This window comes from Lolium rigidum, chromosome 3 (genome assembly GCF_022539505.1).
Source record: "Lolium rigidum isolate FL_2022 chromosome 3, APGP_CSIRO_Lrig_0.1, whole genome shotgun sequence".
Lineage (NCBI taxonomy): Eukaryota > Viridiplantae > Streptophyta > Magnoliopsida > Poales > Poaceae > Lolium > Lolium rigidum.
Genome location: NC_061510.1, coordinates 177,843,075 through 177,865,370, shown reverse-complemented (window position 1 = coordinate 177,865,370; position 22,296 = coordinate 177,843,075). Strand labels below are relative to the sequence as shown.

General features: G+C 40.9%; 1 protein-coding gene across 1 annotated transcript; it reads left to right on the top strand.

Moving 5' to 3' along the window:
* The first annotated feature begins 436 nt into the window (after window positions 1–436).
* Window positions 437–3,297, top strand: LOC124702748 (GDSL esterase/lipase At5g55050-like). Its single transcript, XM_047234908.1, has 3 exons — window positions 437–957; window positions 2,323–2,447; window positions 2,526–3,297. The coding sequence occupies exons 1-3, from the start codon at window positions 702–704 to the stop codon at window positions 3,231–3,233; spliced, it is 1,089 nt and encodes a 362-aa protein (XP_047090864.1). The 5' UTR covers window positions 437–701; the 3' UTR covers window positions 3,234–3,297.
* The last annotated feature ends 18,999 nt before the right edge of the window (window positions 3,298–22,296 follow it).

Sequence of the window (22,296 nt, the reverse complement as noted above, 5' to 3'; positions counted from 1 at the left end):
TATAGATATAGATATAGATATAGATATAGATATAGATATAGATATAGATATAGATATAGATATAGATATAGATATATAGATATAGATATAGATATAGATATAGATATACATATAGAGAAATCTTTCAACTAATTTTGGCACTAGTTATTAATTTGGGAATTATCATAACTTGTTTTTTCTATGGGGTATTATTTTCTCTAATCTTTTTACTAGTCCTTTTAAATGAAAAGGCCCTCCGTACGTACTAACTCATTCAGGTACGTGCTGTAATGCCTGGTTCACTTATCATAAACATCATACATCTGAATACTTGCCCATGCGGGTGAGACGGGCGCGCGCACCAAATCATGGAAGGTGAACTGGCTAGAGACCCGTCCCATACGCTCAGTTGTCACACTGGTCGTTATGCGATCGATAGCCCTGCCGTCTTCTGCAAACCACTCAGCCCATACACACACGCTATAACAGCGTACGTACTCCTCTTCCCAGCTCTTTTCAGTACACACCTAGTTTAATTACTAATACTGCATCTCATACTTCCACAGTTCCACTCCAGCACGCGATGCCTATAAATAGTCGTCAGCCAAACCTCCTGAATTCATTGTGTAGTACTAACTGGTGCTAGGAGCTCGGAGTGACAAGATTAGGACGTGCAAAATACACAGCGCGCTACTTGAGCAATAGCTTGATTGAGCTTAGCAATGGGTGCCAATACAGTTGCCTCTTGCTCCCTAGCCATCGTGGCTTTCATGGCTGCCTCGTTCTTGGCTACGGTGGCCGTGGTGGCGGCGTCGGTGCCGGCGGTGTACGTGTTCGGCGACTCGCTCGCCGACGTCGGGAACAACAACCACCTGCTGACGCTGCTCAAGGCGGACTTCTCCCACAACGGCATGGACTACCCTGGAGGGAAGGCCACCGGCCGCTTCAGCAACGGCAGGAACTCTGCTGACTTCCTCGGTGCGTATTCATTTCACTCCAAACGATGTCATTCTTCCCTGACCTGCAGTCTCTCATCTCTGATTTGTCGTGCATTTGCATTCGCCTACTAGGGTCGAATTAGAGGATATTATGACGATTTTCCGTGAGTCTTGAATCTTGATATAGTAATCCAAACTTCCGGTGCATTGCTAAGCTCATGAGGTGGAAACACAGTGCGGCTGCGCATTTTAGTTCTCTTTTTGACGGGAGCTAAGTATTCATGTGGGGTAACTGTATGTTGTTAGTCCTTAAATATATCTGATACTACCTGCTACTATTTCGTTGAGCACGATCTATGTTAGTTACTTAGTTAATTAAACAGATAAATGATCTTCTCTTCAGAATTATAGAGACGCTTGAGATTGACCGTGAGGATCGATCTGACAATCAATCCTTCAAGATATTCCCAAACAAAACTAAAAAGGAATGGCGCCATTGCATTCACGGGCAAGATATTATACACATTTTACGCGGTCCCTATTCCTCACTGCAAATGTTATTTGACCATCGTTGTTGACGATGCCAAGTCGCAGCAACTGTAGCTTAGCTAGCTGGAGAAGGCACTGTGTGTGATAGGGAACTTCACTGCATACGTACAGCGTCCAAAAGAAATTTTATTCTTTGCGGACGTTGTTATCTCGTCTATATCTTTCATCCCAAAAAACAGAAACATAGTTGTCCCAAGTCGCAATTTGTAAGCTCAGCCATGTGTATTCACACTTGGTGTCATTCTATATTGTACAACTCATACGTGATACGTACGTTCCAAAAAACATGATATATATAGTAAACAATCGACATCTCGTAACTTTAACTAATTGTATAGACTATAGACAAGGACATTTCCAATACTTAAAATACATATTACACTGAATTTATTGATATTGATTTGGTATTGTAGATATTTATATTTTTGTTTATAAGGTCCGTCAACTTTTAACTAAAAGAATGCACTCCTTATTTTTTTAAACGGAATTAGTTATGCACATTCTTACAACTCTAACCTCGAGGACTTGTCCTGATTGCGGGGATGACTAACTTCCACGGAACCTACTCTAGATATATCGTATATGAAACCAGAATTTCTTAATACTTGAAACCTACTCTAGAATTTCTTAATACTTGAAATCAGAATTTAGAGGTCAAGAAGGCAATGGCAGACATGTGGGATTTAAACTCAAAATATCGTGTTATATTCTTATGGAAGTAGATATCTTGACCAAAAGTGTTTCAAGTGTGACCGTAGTAGTCTTCCTTAATTGCATACCATGGAAAGGACTTTAGATAATAAAGTATCTAAATATATTGCTTAATTGTGAGTTTCTGACATGTACATGGATGCAGCCGAGAAGCTCGGGCTGGCGAGCTCACCACCGTACCTCGCCTTATCCTCAAGCAGCAGTGCCAACTATGCGAACGGTGTCAACTTCGCTTCTGGTGGTTCAGGAGTCTCCAACGCCACAAACAAGGTACGCAGGCTAGCTTGTCGATCGAGGGTGTGAAAAATTGGGAACCAGAGACTGACCGACTGATGAAATGAATCACAGGATCAGTGCATCACCTTCGATAAGCAGATCGAGTACTACTCCGGCGTGTACGCGTCTCTGGCGCGGAGCCTCGGGCAGGAGCAGGCGGCGAGCCACCTGGCCAGGTCCATCTTCGCCATCACCATCGGCAGCAACGACATCATCCACTACGCCAAGTCCAACGCCGCCGCCAAGCTCAGGAACCCCTCCCAGCAGTTCGTCGACTCGCTGATCCAGTCCCTCACGGGCCAGCTGCAGAGCCTGTACAACCTCGGGGCACGCAAGGTGGTGTTCCTCGGCGTGGGGCCGGTGGGCTGCACCCCGTCGCTGCGGGAGCTGAGCTCCACCAAGGACTGTGGCGCCGAGGCGAACGCCATGGCCGTGCAGTACAACAAGGCGGCCGAGGCCGTCCTGAGCGGCATGAGCGCGAAGCACCCGGACCTGCACTACGCGCTCTTCGACTCCTCCGCCGCGCTCCTCCGGTACATCGACCAGCCGGCGGCGTACGGGTTTGCTGAGGTCAAGGCGGCTTGCTGCGGCTTGGGAGACTTGAACGCCAAGATCGCATGCACCCCGATCAGCCACTACTGCTCCAACCGCTCGGACCACGTCTTCTGGGACTTCTACCACCCCACGGAAGCCACCGCGCAGAAGCTCAGTAGCACCGCCTTTGATGGTTCGCCTCCCTTCATCTTCCCCATCAACATAAGGCAGCTTAGCGAAATATAATCACGTGTACCGCAAAATGTGTTTCACAATTTTTCCGATAATGGGTGTTTTATTATTTGATCAAGCAATTACATTCGGTCTCTGCGTAACCAAATCCTATATGACCGGGTCGTACATGTCCCAGCGGTGGACCAACTCCAGTAATTGGCGCGTGGCAAAACGAATCTTAATGCAATCTGGCCAGTAATCCCCAATTTCCATCATCAAATCATGATTCCCACCTCCCCCAATCTATTCCCAAACCAGTAATCGTCTTAATATTTCTGCCTGGTATCGTCTTCCCTGCGGCAACCGTCCACATTTGCAATTATTGGATGTCTCCGGCGGACATGGCGGCATCTCCGGCGGAACAATCTCTGCCCACCACCAGTACTCCTGACTGCGTCGTCGTGACGGATGGACTTGATGCATCGACAGCAGTTCTGTTCTGAGATGCAGCGAGCAAGAAATAGGACCATAGGCTAGTAGCTTGGCCTCAGCTAGCGGCAGTTCTGCATCACCGACTCGCCGCGAGCAACAATGTCGAGGAGGATGGCAGAAGTTGTGGTCAGCGACGCGGAGCAAGAGAGTCTTGCTGCCGGTGCGCCAAGGAGTGTCACCGTTGACGAGGAGCTCGATCAAACTGATTAGAACAGAATCGGAATCACGATTTGGTAACTGGAAATTAGGGAGGATGAGATTTGTTTTGCCACGCGTCGGTCGCGCGAGTTGGTCCACCGCTGGAAGAAGGACGACCCGGTCGAATAGGATTTCCTTCCAGGATGCACACAACCATTCGAGAGTCTGAATAACTCAAAGTAAAAAACAACAAAGACGAATTACATATCAATCATGAGTAATTGTAGAACGGCTAAGATGATAACGGTGTTCCAATCCGTAGATTATGCTACCACCCACGTAGGGAAAAAGTATCCCTTGCTGTATCATCCAACCGTGTACAGACCTCCGTAAAGAGGTCTCGTTTTTCCACTCTTTGCAGCGCAGACCACGAATGGAGAATAGCGCTGCATCTGTACATAACCTGCAAAAGGGAACAATTCTTATCATTAAAAACTTTGTCATTTCTGCATAGCCATAGCGACCATATAATGGCAAGCGCTCCCACCCTAATAAGCGTTCTAAACCTGTGATCAATACCATGAAGCCAATTTTCAAAGATATTGGCTACACTAGTCGAAGGATCCATATCCGAAGCTACTTGGATGCATGCCCATATAGATCTGGCAAAGCGGCACTGGAAGAACAAGTGTTTAATTATCTCATTGTGATAACAGAATACACACTCAGCACTCTCAAGTCAATTCCATTTCACAAGATTATCTTTGGTTAGGATTACTCCTCAATCGTAAATACATTTCAATTTTTTTTAATTTTTAGCGATATTTTCATCTTCCAGATCTTCTTGTTCTTATCAACTGATACGTCCGGTTGGATAATTGCATTGTATAACAAACTTACCGTGAATTTTCCATTGGATTGTAAGTTCCAACGAAATTTATCCGACCCTCGGGCAAATGAATGGATTCCAAACGAAAAAGTAAGGCATTCCATGCATTAAGCCTATGTCCGTGTAAGTCTCGTCTAAACGTCACTGATGGTGCTGAGGTCACCATTACTAGAGAAATGGTATCAATTTTGCGATGAACAATGCTATATAACGTCGGATATTGTTCAAAGAGAGGTCTATTTACTAACCAGGAATCCTCCCAGAACCGTATCTGCGATCCATCCTTAATGGAAAAAGTACCATATTTGAAGAAAAATTTCTCCGTTGCCATTAGGCCAGCACAGAAGTGCGAGTTCCCCGATTTCCATAGGATTTGGGATAACGCTTTCTTGCCAATGTACTTTCTCTTAAGTAGGGTCTGCCACATGCCATCCTCAGTAAGTAGCTTGAAATCCATTTACCTAGTAAGGCTGAGTTTCTGACCGCAAGGTCATGAACACCCGACCCCCCCATATCCTTGGGATGGCATACAACATTCCACTTAACCAGTCGATATTTCTTTTTCTCGGTATCTCCTTGCCAAAAAAATCTCGATCAATAATAATCGAGCTTGTGTAAAACATCTTTCGGCAAGAGAAAGAAGGATATCATATACATCACCATATTGGAAAGTACTGAATTAATGAGTACCAGTCTTCCTCCCATAGATAGCAATTTACCTTTCCAACTACTAACATGCTTTTGAAGTCTCTCCTCCACTAGTTTCCATTCAGCAATTGATAATCTCCGGTAATGAATTGGGATTCCCAAATAATTGATAGGAAACTGGCTCTGCCCACAACCAAACATCTCCGTATAGGCGGCAACTGAGTCATGGGCTTCGCTGATGCAGAACAATTCACTTTTATGGAAACTAATTTTGAGGCCCGATAATTGCTCAAAACCAGCCAAGATTAGCTTTAGATTCCGAGCTTTATCAAGGTCATGTTCCATAAATAAAATTGTATCATCAGCATATTGAAGAATTGATAAACCCCCATCAACCAAATGATGGATCACACCTTTAAAACCATCAGTATTGGCGCGTTCGATCAAGATGGCGAGCATATCAGCCACAATGTTGAACAAAAGTGGTCATAGAGGCCCCCTTGGCGTAAACCTTTTCTAGTATGGAAGAAATGTCTTGTGCCATCATTAACACGGATCGCAACACTTCCTCCAGAAACGAAATCATTGATCAAAGCACGGCACCCTGGTGGAAAACCTTTCATCCTGAGTGTCTGATGAAGAAAAAACCACTTGACTTTATCATAGGCCTTCTCGAAATCTAGCTTTAAAACCACCCCATTGATAAATGTGTCTCATATGATACATAGAACTATAGAAGAAATCGAAAATATATCGGAGTTGCCGACTTATTACATAACTGGTGTGTTCTATGTTGAAATATTGGGAACATACGAGTGTCCCATATTAGATTTTGATTTCCTATAAATCTCAAAGTCCACGTATGTGGTAGCCTATGTAAGTTTGAGCCTAAGTGGTGGCAGCTTACAAGGAAGTGGCAAGAGGTGGAAAGTTTAGTCTCACATGAAAATTTGGGATGAAGTTAGACCACCTTGCAATTTAGGTTGTTCCACCACTAGCAAGTGAGTGAAAACATGAGTTGGTACACACTCGCTCATCTCGATTCGAATGAACACGTCACGACGCATGCGCCACGCTGGTGTTGAGTGGCAAGAGGTACACTAGAAGAAATCAAAAATATATCGGAATTGCCGAATTATTACTTGACTGATGTGTTCTCTTCAACACGCTCATTACTTAGCCTTCCATCAGTAACTTTTTCTTTGCAAGAATTCGGTCAATGGTTCCATTCTCCTATTTGGTTAGGACAAAAAGTTGAAACGAAATGGTTCCATTCTTGTTTGGTTAGGGGATTGGACATCACAATGAGTCCATTTGAGACGAGCTTGATGATGCCGTAGGTACACGTGCATCAGCATGGGGAAAGTGGGTGCCACATGTTTCGGGGCTAATTGGGATTGATTGGGAGTGAATGGAGGAACAAATAGAGAGAGAACAAAGATGACATCAGGTTCCAGAGTAATATTAATCCTGGTGTAAATTGTTGCTTTCTCCGCATACCAAGTATACTAAATATTTTGAGGCTCCGTTTATCAAATCCAAATAATCTTTACACGATTTCAAATGAAATAAAAATCATCAATTAAAAGGATAAATTAAAGTATTATACTGGAATAATAAAAACCAAATTCCCGGAGAGGGATCTCCGGGAAGATACAATAAATTAAGATTAAGTGGTAGGAATCAACGAGCTGGATTACTTTTGTTATAATATATATAGGTCTGGTCCGGTCGAATTCATTTCTTGTTTCAAATATTCACTTGTCGCATACCATATCTCAACGGATTGGCGTAATTTTTCTACCGCGTGTATCGCCCCATAATAATAGTGTTTCTCCAAAAGAAAACTCTGTTGTTCTGCGTCTTGGACTAACCATCCCTTAGAGGGTATTGTTAAAAGATCCTCGATTCCTAACGAAATGGATGTAGTAGTGGCTTGATGGAAGCCCAGAGTCTTTAGTTGAATTGATGATCCTAGAAGAGCCCTCTTTACCATTCTGTATAAATGGACTATTCTATTTGTATAGATATGGTAGAGGGGCGTATCCAAGCCCTCTAATAGATATCTTTTGTTTTCTACTCACGCGAGCCCATATCCTTTCTTTTTTATCAATTGCTAATTCTGATCTTCCTCCCCAATCTGATATTATAGTCCCGGTGTAGATAGAAATTCCCTTATGATCTAATTCCGAGCGGTAGTAAATACCAGGACTTAGCAATATTTGATATGGAATTCTGTTTACTCACTTTAAATTGAGTATCCGTTTCCCTCCTTTTCCCGCTAGGATCGGAAATCATGTATTTTCCATATCCATATGATCGAGTCCTTAGGTTTCCGAAATAGTGTAATGGAAAAAGAAGTGCTTCGAATCATTGCTATTTGACTCGGAACTAATCATAATATCTATCTTTCAATCTATCTTTCAAAAATTCACTAAAAAGACAGTTGGCGGGTCTCTTTGTATATCTTGTCCGGAAAGAGGAGGACTTAATGATTATTCGTTCGCCGGAAGCAGAAGTAAAAATTGTTGTGGATAGGGATCCTGTAAAAACATCTTTTGAGGATGGTTTACAGGGACAACTTTTGTAACTTCTTGGTATACCCATGGATTGGCTAGTTCCTATTTGGAAGGCTGTAATTTCTTAACCGCAGCAGTTTCTACCCCTGCCAATAGTTTAGCACACTCTTTGTTGCTACTATGGGGGAAGAAGATCTTGTTCAGCATGTTCTGTTCGATACTGGCAGGAGAAGAACCAGACTCGGTATTCTTAAAAAAAGAGGGGAAGCAGAACCCAATTCCGAAGTTAGTTCGATACATGTGACCAGCAATGAGAAAAATAAATGCAATAGCTAAATGATGGTGAGCAATATCGGTCAGCCACAAACTTTGTGTTTGTGGATGAAATCCCCCAAGAAGAGTTAGCATTCATTTTCTTTGCATCGATTGTGATCCGCAATACTATCGGAGTAAAAAAAAGGATCTAAGGAAGTAGGAGGGGTTTAATCATGAATCCATTGATTCTTCTCTTTAATTAAAACTTTTTTTTACTTAACCGCTTTTTTATTTGCATATGGGGGTGAGGAGAGGGGATTTAGTCTTTATTTCACAAGCTGGTATAGCAGATCATGGATTTCTAGATATAGTACTCAAAAGAATCGCCACAATACACCCGGACAATTAGAATTCAAAAAAATTGTCGTTATTGTCGCAAACATACCACTCATCACGAAATAAAGAAATAGCAAGATCATGTGTTCTATTTTTACGAAGAACAAAAAGAGTAAGAACTTCATATTTAATATATAAATAAAAAATTATAGTATAAAATACAAATCAACTCATCTGATTTTCAGTAGCGCCAACACGGCGGGGAATGCGGCCCAACCCCTATCAACCCCCGTGGATAGATTTGACCGATATTTTATCTCGGCCCACCCGTAACCGCTCGTTCGGTTATATCCGACATGAAACTTATCCCGGTTCAAACCTGCCCGAGCCCATCCATTCCACTATGGATCGAAACATCGTCTCCCAACTCGTGGAAGAAATCTCGAGCCGAGAGGCGCGCTTGAAAACACTTAGTGATGGTGCTACCAGGAGGTGAACTCGGTAGCAGTGATGGCGGTAATGATGACATCTCCACATCTCAAATCTCGATCCCCCACGACGGAAGACTCTCGCGGGTAAAGTTCGTCTCCCCCCTCACTCCCTTCCTCCTCCGGCTTATTCATAATTCTTGGATATCGACATGGCGTCTACTTCGCGGAAGCTACATTGAGACTCACGCGTTTGTTCCATTGGGTCAGCCACGTGCCACCACAATTTCCTTCCTCTGCCGCACCGGCAGGAGAAGGCGCGAGGCGGCTGGGTCCAGCGCCTTCCACCCAGCCACCGGTGCCCAAGCCCATCCCAGGGGGAACCATCTAGATCGGTGATCCGGCCGTGCATATAACCACTAGATATCTACATCTGAATCGATCCGGTTGTGCATATCACCATCTAGATCATCTCGAAGATTTTCGCTGATTGGCGCATAGCACCACTGGATATCTAGATCTGAATCGATCCGCATGTGCATGATCTTATCTTCAACTAGTGAGGCTTCATGGGGGCGTGCTGTGAAGCTTCTCTTTATTGTTGGTGCCATGTGACATGTCTAAATATAGATTTCCGTGGTGATAAAACATGCCAAGAAAATTATAGTGGCTGCGATAGGAGGTTTGTAATGGTGGAGAGGTGTACTGGTTGCATTGAAGACTGACATCTCATGTTCTTCTTGTGTATCGGATGTTTGGTTACTTGCAACAGCGGCCTTGCCAAGAGGTGGTGTCAACACATGTGGACTAAATTTTTGGTGGTGCTCCTTGATGTCTATGCACGGTTCTATTCTTGTAGACAGTGTTGGGCCTCCAAGTGCACAGGTTTGTAGAACAGCAGCAAATTTTCCTTAAGTGAATCAAAAGGTTTATCGAACTCAGGGAGGTAGAGGTCAAAGATATCCCTCTCAACCAAGCCTGCAATTAAGATACAAGAAATCTCTTGTTTCCCCAACACACCCAATACACTTGTCAGCTGTATAGGTACACTAGTTCGGCGAAGAGATAGTGAAATACAAGTAATATGGATAATTATAAGTGGTAATTGAATCTGAAATAAAAATGGCAGCAAGCAAACATGTAGCAGAACTGGTTGTAAACGGTGTTTCAATGCTTACAAACAAAGCCTAGGGATCTTACTTTCACTAGTGGACACTCTCAACAATGATATCATAATTGAATACATAAATATCTTCTCTTCACTATGCTACTCTGAACCACTCTCCGGTTGGATAACAAACACCAATTCACCGCATAGAGTTACAAAAGCACATCTTAAAGTTCGCATTCCAAACCTAGGGACACCCCACTCTGTCACTTTGAGCATCCAAAGATAGTACTAACAAACACCACAATTTAGAGAAACATCCAACACAAATTATAACTCATGATAAGTATTTCTGTAATCTTTAACCTAAGTGCCACACATGGTGCGCACACAGTCACCTTCACACCGTCGGATAAGGTGTCTCCGGAGATCACATTAATAAAACCACTTGAGTAGCATAATAGATGAAGAGTAACATCTACTTATTCAACTAGATTACAAAGCTCATGATCACATAAAGATCACACCATGGGAGAGAGACATAAACAACATAGCTACCGGTAAAGCTCTCAGCCTCGGGGGAGAACTACTCCCTCCTCATCGTGGGATTTTCATCAACAACGATGAAGATGGCGGTGGAGTCGATGGAGAAGGCTTCGGGGGCGATTCCCCGTCTCGGCAGGGTGCCGGAACAGAGATTTATGTCCCCCGAAACTTGTCTTCGATGGCGGCAGAGCTACGGAACTTTTCGTTGATGGAGGCTGATGGATTTAGGGTTTTCATGTCGGAAGCAATATATAGGCGAAATGGTGATGTCGATGGTCGCCCGGGAGGCCCACACCATGCTTAGGCGTGGCCAGGGGCCCGCGCCTATGGGTGGTGTGGCCGCCTCCCGGGTCTTCTCTGTCTCCCCTTTGGACTCCGTCTTCGTGACAAAAAAATAGGAACTTCGGCTTTTGTTTCATCCAATTCCGAGAATATTTCCAGAACAACTTCTCTGAAATACAAAAACAACAGAAAACAGGAACTGACACTGTTGCATCTTGTTAATAGGTTAGTTCCAAAATATGCATAAAAATGCTACGAAGTGTAAACAAAACATGTAGCAATTGGTGTAAAACAAGCATGGAGCTTCAAAAATTATAGATACGTTTGCAACGTATCAGCATCACCAAGCTTAACTCCTTCTCGTCCTCAAGTAGGTAAGTGATAACAAAATAATTTTTGAGGTGACATGCAGCCAACACAATCTTGATCAAGTTATTGTAAAAGCATTGTAAGCTCGGATCAAAGTATTCTAAACATAGGCATGATGGGTAAAATTCTAACAGTGTAACTTAGCAAATATGTTACAACATGAAAAGTAACAAAAACAAAAGATCATGAATAATAATGCATTGAAAGCTATTTGTTTGTTTCAAGCATAGAGAAAACATAGCAAAGTGGTATTCAGCTTGTCTTTCATGGAATAGCAAAACATAAATGCCAGGACACCTTTAAAGTTCAAAGGGTGACTAGATACAAATAGTTTAAGAACAAGCAATAACATAATCATGAATCAATCAATAATAAATCTTGGAACTACGCACATTATACTAAGAATGACAATTATGCTCTCTTAATTGGTGCATAAAGTTAGAAGATGAATACTAAACATAAAAGTAAAATAAAGGCCCTTCGTAGAGGGAAGCAGGGATTACTCATGTGATAGAGATTTTTATTTGAATAAAACAGAGGTATTGAACATATAATTTTGAGAGGTATGTATGTCTATGTCAACGAATGACATCAAATGATTTATCATCCTTTCATGTTTAATGGCTTCAAGAGAGGCTCCCATAGAGAGAATAATAAAGTTTCTCTTCTCCTTTGTTTGAACAAGCTAAGTTCATGATTTCTCAAGCCCATAGTGTTAGGAGATTTATTTGATTATTTTATGTTTAGTGGGCAGGACACCCGTTTGCCTACTCTTTTTGCAATATTAGGGACTAGCACATTATGCATGCTAGTCAAGGTCTGAAGCCAAATTAACATGAAAGAGACAATAAAGCATCCAACACTTCCTCATGAGCTAAAACAGGAACACAAAATAGGTAATAGCCTTTGAAGGTTTTAAAGGTAGCACACAAGCAATTTACTTTGGAGTGGCGGTGAAATACCACATATAGGTAGGTATGGTGGACACATTTGTCAAACTTTGGATTTTTGAGAGTTGGATGCACGAGTAAATCTCATACTCAGTACAGGCTAGGAAGAGACTGGGAGCGACCAACTAAGAGAGCAATAATGGCCATAATCATGCATAGCGATAAAACATTATTAATCAAAGCATAAAGTTATATTACAATCCAAAAGCTAAATGATCATAGAGGCTTGAGGTGACTGGTTTGTAGTCATAACATGGCATAAGCATGCGCCAAGTCAACCCAAATAAAATATTTAAAGGAGAATACCACAATATTATGCTTTTGTATGATTAAAACAACATATGATTCTTTCAATGGCATATTAAGAACTCTCAGCTATTTGAGACAAGTCATGGTACAACAATAAGTACTAAGCATCTAATGAAAATAATATCTAACATGACATGTTAAAGTCTATGCCACAATCTAAACAAGCTTCCTTTCGGACCACTATCAACATGAAACATTTTATCCTTCTCCAACACCAATCAACTTTTTTTTTGAAAAAACTCTCATAATAATTTATCAATGAAGACTAGAGAGCTAATAATACCTAACTAAAGAAAACTAACAGCTCTGAACAAGAGATGCATGAAAAACAGGAGCTAAAAGCATTGCAGTAGCTAGACAAGAATACTCAACAAATGTAAGTGAAGAATACGAGTATTCACATGAAAAAGCGGAGCATGTCTCTCTCCCACACAAGAATGCTAGGATCCAACCAAGTTGATTACAGAAAACAAAACAAAACAAAACAAAAACCAAAAATAAAGACGCTCCAAGAACAACACATAGTATATGAAGCAATAAAAATATAGTGTCTTGAAAGATGCCTTGATATTTTTGTTGATGAAGAAGGGGATGCCCAAGGCATCCCCAAGTTTTGACGCTTATACCTCTTGAATATTTCTTGGGGGTGACATGGCATCCCCAAGATTGAGCATTTGTCCATCCTTCATATTATCACATCATTATTCTCTCCCTACACTTGAAAACTTCCTTCATACAAAACTTCACACAATTTTCATTAGCAACATTAGTGTATTCAATATAATAAATCCACTTTGGTTCAGTTTCAACACAATTAAAACATACATTAGAACATTAGATACTGTATCAACTTATTCTAAAAGCTCTTTCTCTCAAAATAACTCAAAAATAAAAAAAATAAGAGGCAAATGCAAATAGTGGCAGAAATCTATCAAAACAGAACAGCAGGTAAAGATTGATTTTTTTAGAAAATCCTCTGTTGCTCAAATTGAAAAGTTCAAAAATAATTAAAGTTATATAATAACCCGTGGCATATGCTCAAAAAGTTTCAGATAATTACGACGTTCTGGCTGAGAATAATAATTTTTTTGGTGGCAGCACAGAATCTGTTTCGGGACAACAATTTTCCCAAGTCTTACCTTCTTTCTATTAGAGGCTATTCTTGGCACAAAAACGAAATAAAAAGGATAAAGAGAGGTTGTTACAGAGGTAAAAACTTCCAAGACTCAACAGAAGAAAAATTACATAAATAAAACATGAATTATCTCCCAAGAGTGTTTTTCTTTAACGCCTTTCAGCTAGACACAGTAGTTTGAGAAGATGCTCACATAAGAAATATGAATTGAAGTAAAAGAGAGAATCAAGAAGCAAATATAAAACAAATTTAAGTCTAACCCACTTCCTATGAAAAATAATCTTGTAAATAAACAAGTCATGGAAGCACAAAGCAACAAGCATAGGAAAGCAAAACAAGTACAACTTCAAAATTTTCAACATAAAGAGGTGAAACGTAATATTGTTGAGATACATAAAACCATGTTTCCCTCCCTCGTAATAGAATTCAATAGCATCATGAATAAAATTAAAAATATAACTATCACATAAAACATTCTTATCATGAGCCACATGCATAAAATAATTATTACTCCCCACATAAGCATAGTCATTCTTATTAATTGTAGTGGGAGAAAATTCAACAAAATAGCTATCATTATTATTCTCATCACCATAATCATCAAATATAGGATGCATATTGTAATCATAATTAATTTTCTCATCAATAGTAGGTGAACTGAAAATATCATATTCATCATTGTAATCATCATATATTGGAGGTATAGTATCATCATAAGCAATAGAATAGTTATCTTCCAAAGTGTGTACATTTGTAAACATATCATCATTGGAAGGAACATGGATAGTACTAATAGTACAACAATTATTAACCTCATCATTTTCAGAATTGGTACCCAAGAGATTTTCAATATCAAAAGTAGTGTGATTTTCCCAATCATGATCACTACTATAGGTAACATGCATAGGATCATCATCGAGCTCAGACTCATCAACAAAAACTATAATAGGAGCATCATGTTTAGGGGAAGATACCGTTTCCTCTCTCCTTTTACTCCTCATCCTCTTCTTCTTCCCCTCTTTAAGAGGGAGAGGCTTGAAAGGAAGCTTCTCCACATACCCTGGTTTATTGTTAGAAACAATAGAAGAAATTTTGGAGGATTCCTCCTTTTCATTAATAAGAACAAAACACATATTAGTCCTATCATATTTTGGTAAAGTTTCATCTTTTACAATATTTTGTATGTAAGTATTTGCATGGAAATTATCAACACAATAAAGATAACATCCATGAAGGGTGCTATTCATATCAAAAGCACTCATACCTACCAAAGATGTTTTCCTTGATAACTCTTCATACCCCAAAAATAATGTAAGTTCATCATGCTGATTAGGAGTGATCATGTCACCGGAATACAAATTTGCAGTACTCATTGGATTCGAAAGGCTATAATTGTAGCCTGAGCATTGAAAATTGAATTGACCCATTTTATAGCAAAGTTCACAAACAAAAGGATAGAGGGCAGAAACTTTTTGACCAAGATCATTTAGAGCCATTGATACGTCTCCGACGTATCGATAATTTCTTATGTTCTATGCCATATTATTGATGATACCTACATGTTTTATGCACACTTTATGTCATATTCGTGCATTTTCTGGAACTAACCTATTAACAATATGCCGAAGTGCCGATTCTTGTTTTCTGCTGTTTTTGGTTTCGAAATCCTAGTAACGAAATATTCTCGGAATTGGACGAAACGAAGACCCGGGGCCTATTTCGCCACGAACCTTCCGGAAGACCGAAGAGCATACGAAGTGGGGCCACGAGGTGGCCAAACCACAAGGCGGCGCGGCCAAGGGGGCCGCGCCGCCCGTGGTGTGGGCCCCTCGTCAGCCCCCGACTCTGCCCTTCCGCCTACTTAAAGCCTCCGTCGCGAAACCCCGATGCGAAGAACCACGATACGGAAAACCTTCCGAGCCGCCGCCATCGCGAAGCCAAGATCCGGGGGACGGGAGTCTCGTTCCGGCACCCTGCCGGAGCGGGGAAGTGCCCCGGAAGGCTTCTCCATCAACACCGCTGCCATCTCCACCGCCATCTTCATCACCGCTGCTGCTCCCATGAGGAGGGAGTAGTTCTCCATCGAGGCTCGGGGCTGTACCGGTAGCTATGTGGTTCATCTCTCTCCTATGTACTTCAATACAATAATCTCATGAGCTGCCTTACATGATTGAGATTCATATGATGATGCTTGTAATCTAGATGTCACTATGCTAGTCAAGTGAGTTTTACTTATGTGATCTCCGGAGACTCCTTGTCCCACGTGTGTAAAGGTGACGAGTGTGTGCACCGTGTGGGTCTCTTAGGCTATATTTCACGAATACTTACTCACTTGTTATGAATGGCGTAGTGAAGTGCTTATTTATATCCCTTTATGATTGCACTGTGTTTTGTATCACAATTTATCTATGTGCTACTCTAGTGATGTTATTAAAGTAGTTTATTCCTCCTGCACGGTGTAATGGTGACAGTGTGTGCATCCGTGTTAGTACTTGGCGTATGCTATGATCATGATCTCTTGTAGATTGTGAAGTTAACTATTGCTATGATAGTATTGATATGATCTATTCCGCCTACATAGCGTGAAGGTGACAGTGTGCATGCTGTGTTAGTACTTGGTTTAGTCGTGTTGATCTTTCTTGCACTCTAAGGTTATTTAAATATGAACATTGAATTGTGGAGCTTGTTAACTCCGGCATTGAGGGTTCGTGTAATCCTACGCAATGTGTTCATCATCCAACAAGAGAGTGTAGAGTATGCATTTATCTATTCCGTTATGTGATCAATGTTGAGAGTGTCCACTAGTGAAAGTCTAATCCCTAGGCCTTGTTCCTAAATACTGCTATCGCTGCTTGTTTACTTGTTTTCTTGCGTTACTACTCGCTAGCGTTACTACGCTGCGTTACTACTGCTTGTTTACTTGTCCTGGGCAAAGCACTTTTCCGGTGCCGTTGCTACTACTTATTCATACCACCTGTATTTCACTATCTCTTCGCCGAACTAGTGCACCTATTAGGTGTGTTGGGGACACAAGAGACTTCTTGCTTTGTGGTTGCGGGGTTACATGAGAGGGATATCTTTGACCTCTTCCTCCACGAGTTCGATAAACCTTGGGTGATCCACTTAAGGGAAACTTGCTGCTGTTCTACAAACCTCTGCTCTTGGAGGCCCAACACTGTCTACAAGAATAGAAGCTCCCGTAGACATCAAGCACTTTTCTGGCGCCGTTGCCGGGGAGGAAAGGTAAAAAGGCACTCATACTCCGGTCTCAGGTAAAGTACTTTTCTGGCGCCGTTGTGTGTGTGCTCGAAGCTATTTTCTTTAGATCCTGCAATTGCATCTTTTTGTTTCTTGTTTACACTAGTTTGGCATAATGGACAACAATGAGCTTCTTATTCTATTTCCTGATTTAAGACATGGATGGTTTGATGCGAAAATTAAAAAACCTATGAAATCTTATTTGCATGCTCGGTAGTAATATTAGTATGAACGCTTTGAACACCATTGTTGATAATGATATAGAAAGTTCTAAGCTTGGGGAAGCTGGTTTTCATGATCTTTTTAGTCCCCCAAGCATTGAGGAGAAAATTTTCTTTGATGATACTTTGCCTCCTATTTATGATGATTATAATAGTGTTCTTTTGGTACAACCTACTATGGAGAGTAAATTTTGTTGTGATTATACTATGCCTCCTACACTTTATGAGAATAATAATGATAGCTACTTTGTTGAATTTGCTCCCACTACAACTAATAAAATTGATTATGCCTATGTGGAGAGTAATAATTGTATGCATGATACTCATGATAAGAATGCTTTATGTGATAGTTATATTGTTGAGTTTTCTCATGATGCTACTGAAAGTTATTATGAGAGAGGAAAATATGGTTGTAGAAATTTTCATGTTACTAAAACACCTCTCTATGTGCTGAAATTTTTGAAGCTACACTTGTTTTATCTTCCTATGCTTGTTACTTTGCTCTTCATGAACTTGTTTATTTACAAGATTCCTATGCATAGGAAGCATGTTAGGCTTAAATGTGTTTTGAATTTGCCTCTTGATGCTCTCTTTTGCTTCAAATACTATTTCTTGCGAGTGCATCATTAAAACTCGTTGAGCCCATCTTAATGGCTATAAAGAAAGAACTTCTTGGGAGATAACCCATGTGTTATTTTGCTACAGTACTTTGTTTTATATTTGTGTCTTGGAAGTTGTTTACTACTGTAGCAACCTCTCCTTATCTTAGTTTTGTGTTTTGTTGTGCCAAGTAAAGTCTTTGATAGTAAAGTAAGTACTAGATTTGGATTACTGCGCAGTTCCAGATTTCTTTGCTGTCACGAATCTGGGTCTACCTCCCTGTAGGTAGCTCAGAAAATTAAGCCAATTTACGTGCATGATCCTCAGATATGTACGCAACTTTCATTCAATTTGAGCATATTCATTTGAGCAATTCTGGTGGCCTAATAAAATCCATCTTTACGGACTGTTCTGTTTTGACAGATTCTGCCTTTTATTTTGCATTGCCTCTTTTGCTATGTTGGATGAATTTCTTTGATCCATTAATGTCCAGTAGCTTTATGCAATGTCCAGAAGTGTAAAGAATGATTGTGTAACCTCTGAACATGTTAATTTTTATCGTGCACTAACCCTCTAATGAGTTGTTTCGAGTTTGGTGTGGAGGAAGTTTTCAAGGATCAAGAGAGGAGTATGATGCAATATGATCAAGGAGAGTGAAAGCTCTAAGCTTGGGGATGCCCCGGTGGTTCACCCCTGCATGTTATAAGAAGACTCAAGCGTCTAAGCTTGGGGATGCCCAAGGCATCCCCTTATTCATCGACAACATTATCAGGTTCCTCCCCTGAAACTATATTTTTATTCCGTCACATCTTATGTACTTTGCTTGGAGCGGCGGTTTGTTTTTGTTTTTTGTTTTGTTTGAATAAATGGATCCTAGCATTCACTTTATGGGAGAGAGACACGCTCCGTCTGTAGCATATGGACAAGTATGTCCTTAGGCTCTACTCATAGTATTCATGGCGAAGTTTCTTCTTCGTTAAATTGTTATATGGTTGGAATTGGAAAATGCTACATGTAGTAATTCTAAAATGTCTTGGATAATTTGATACTTGGCAATTGTTGTGCTCATGTTTAAGCTCTTGCATCATATGCTTTGCACCCATTAATTAAGAAATACTTAGAGCTTGCTAATTTGGTTTGCATATTTGGTTTCTCTAGAGTCTAGATAACATCTAGTATTGAGTTTTGAACAACAAGGAAGACGGTGTAGAATCTTATAATGTTTACAATATGTCTTTTATGTGAGTTTTGCTGTACCGTTCATTCTTGTGTTTGTTTCAAACAACCTTGCTAGCCTAAGCCTTGTATCGAGAGGGAGTACTTCTCATGCATCCAAAATCCTTGAGCCAACCACTATGCCATTTGTGTCCACCATACCTACCTACTACATGGTATTTTTCCGCCATTCCAAAGTAAATTGCTTGAGTGCTACCTTTAAAATTCCATCATTCACCTTTGCAATATATAGCTCATGGGACAAATAGCTTAAAAACTATTGTGGTATTGAATATGTACTTATGCACTTTATCTCTTATTAAGTTGCTTGTTGTGCGATAACCATGCTTCGGGGACGCCATCAACTATTCCTTGTTGAATATCATGTGAGTTGCTATGCATGTCCGTCTTGTCTGAAGTAAGAGAGATCTACCACCTTAATGGTTGGAGCATGCATATTGTTAGAGAAGAACATTGGGCCGCTAACTAAAGCCATGAATCATGGTGGAAGTTTCAGTTTTGGACATATATATCCTCAATCTCATATGAGAATAATAATTGTTGCCACATGCTTATGCATTAAAGAGGAGTCCATTATCTGTTGTCCATGTTGTCCCGGTATGGATGTCTAAGTTGAGAATAATCAAAAGCGAGAAATCCAAAATGCGAGCTTTCTCCTTAGACCTTTGTACAGGCGGCATGGAGGTACCCCATTGTGACACTTGGTTAAAACATGTGCATTGCAAAGATCCGGTAGTCCAAGCTAATTAGGACAAGGTGCGGGCACTATTAGTATACTATGCATGAGGTTTGCAACTTGTAAGATATAATTTACATAACTCATATGCTTTATTACTACCGTTGACAAAATTGTTTCATGTTTTCAAAATAAAAGCTCTAGCACAAATATAGCAATCGATGCTTTCCTCTTTGAAGGACCATTCTTTTACTTGTATGTTGAGTCAGTTCACCTATCTCTCTCCACCTCAAGAAGCAAACACTTGTGTGAAATGTGCATTGATTCCTACATACTTGCATATTGTACTTGTTATATTACTCTATGTTGACAATTATCCATGAGATATACATGTTACAAGTTGAAAGCAACCGCTGAAACTTAATCTTCCTTTGTGTTGCTTCAATACCTTTACTTTGATTTATTGCTTTATGAGTTAACTCTTATGCAAGACTTATTGATGCTTGTCTTGAAGTACTATTCATGAAAAGTCTTTGCTTTATGATTCACTTGTTTACTCATGTCATTACCATTGTTTTGATCGCTGCATTCACTACATATGTTTACAAATAGTATGATCAAGGTTATGATGGCATATCACTTCAGAAATTATCTTTGTTATCGTTTTACTCGCTCGGGACGAGCGGAACTAAGCTTGGGGATGCTTGATACGTCTCCGACGTATCGATAATTTCTTATGTTCTATGCCATATTATTGATGATACCTACATGTTTTATGCACACTTTATGTCATATTCGTGCATTTTCCGGAACTAACCTATTAACAAGATGCCGAAGTGCCGATTCTTGTTTTCGCTGTTTTTGGTTTCGTAAATCCTAGTAACGAAATATTCTCGGAATTGGACGAAACGAAGACCCAGGGGCCTATTTCGCCACGAACCTTCCAGAAGACCGAAGATCATACGAAGTGGGGCCACGAGGTGGCCAAACCACAAGGCGGCGCGGCCAAGGGGGGCCCGCGCCACCCTGTGGTGTGGGCCCCTCGTCAGCCCCCCGACTCGCCCTTCCGCCTACTTAAAGCCTCCGTCGCGAAACCCCCGATGCGAAGAACCACGATACGGAAAACCTTCCGGAGCCGCCGCCATCGCGAAGCCAAGATCCGGGGGACAGGAGTCTCCGTTCCGGCACCTGCCGGAGCGGGGAAGTGCCCCGGAAGGCTTCTCCATCAACACCGCTGCCATCTCCACCGCCATCTTCATCACCGCTGCTGCTCCCATGAGGAGGGAGTAGTTCTCCATCGAGGCTCGGGGCTGTACCGGTAGCTATGTGGTTCATCTCTCTCCTATGTACTTCAATACAATAATCTCATGAGCTGCCTTACATGATTGAGATTCATATGATGATGCTTCTAATCTAGATGTCACTATGCTAGTCAAGTGAGTTTTACTTATGTGATCTCCGGAGACTCCTTGTCCCACGTGTGTAAAGGTGACAGTGTGTGCACCGTGTGGGTCTCTTAGGCTATATTTCACAGAATACTTACTCACTGTTATGAATGGCGTAGTGAAGTGCTTTTTTATATCCCTTTATGATTGCACTGTGTTTTGTATCACAATTTATCTATGTGCTACTCTAGTGATGTTATTAAAGTAGTTTATTCCTCCTGCACGGTGTAATGGTGACAGTGTGTGCATCCGTGTTAGTACTTGGCGTATGCTATGATCATGATCTCTTGTAGATTGTGAAGTTAACTATTGCTATGATAGTATTGATATGATCTATTCCTCCTACATAGCGTGAAGGTGACAGGTGTGCATGTCTGTGTTAGTACTTGGTTTAGTCGTGTTGATCTTTCTTGCACTCTAAGGTTATTTAAATATTTACATTGAATTGTGGAGCTTGTTAACTCCGGCATTGAGGGTTCGTGTAATCCTACGCAATGTGTTCATCATCCAACAAGAGAGTGTAGAGTATGCATTTATCTATTCTGTTATGTGATCAATGTTGAGAGTGTCCACTAGTGAAAGTCTAATCCCTAGGCCTTGTTCCTAAATATCGCTATCGCTGCTTGTTTACTCGTTTTACTCTGCGTTACTACTGCTCGCGTTACTACTCGCTTGTTTCATCGTCCCGGGCAAAGCACTTTTCTGGTGCCGTTGCTACTACTTATTCATACCACCTGTATTTCACTATCTCTTCGCCGAACTAGTGCACCTATTAGGTGTGTTGGGGACACAAGAGACTTCTTGCTTTGTGGTTGCAGGGTTGCATGAGAGGGATATCTTTGACCTCTTCCTCCCTGAGTTCGATAAACCTTGGGTGATCCACTTAAGGGAAACTTGCTGCTGTTCTACAAACCTCTGCTCTTGGAGGCCCAACACTGTCTACAAGAATAGAAGCTCCCGTAGACATCAGCCATGTCCCACGTTATAGTTTTTTCATTCATGTGATGGATACAATATTCTTTTTTGATTTGATTCTTTTCACAAGGTCTGAGTGCTCCACAAAAATTAACATGCTTATAAGAAATAGTACTTTCAGAAGTTTGAGCATGTTTACTGTAATCATTAATAACAGTTTCATTTTTCATGCAAGTGTCTTTAAAATATTCATGACAGATGTCCCAATTTCCTTTAGGAACATTAATATGAGAAGCAAAGGCTCTACAAAAATCAACAATAGTTTGAGGATCGGGACCATATTTAGCACTAAGCTCTTGAAAATCAGCAGTTTCAGCGAA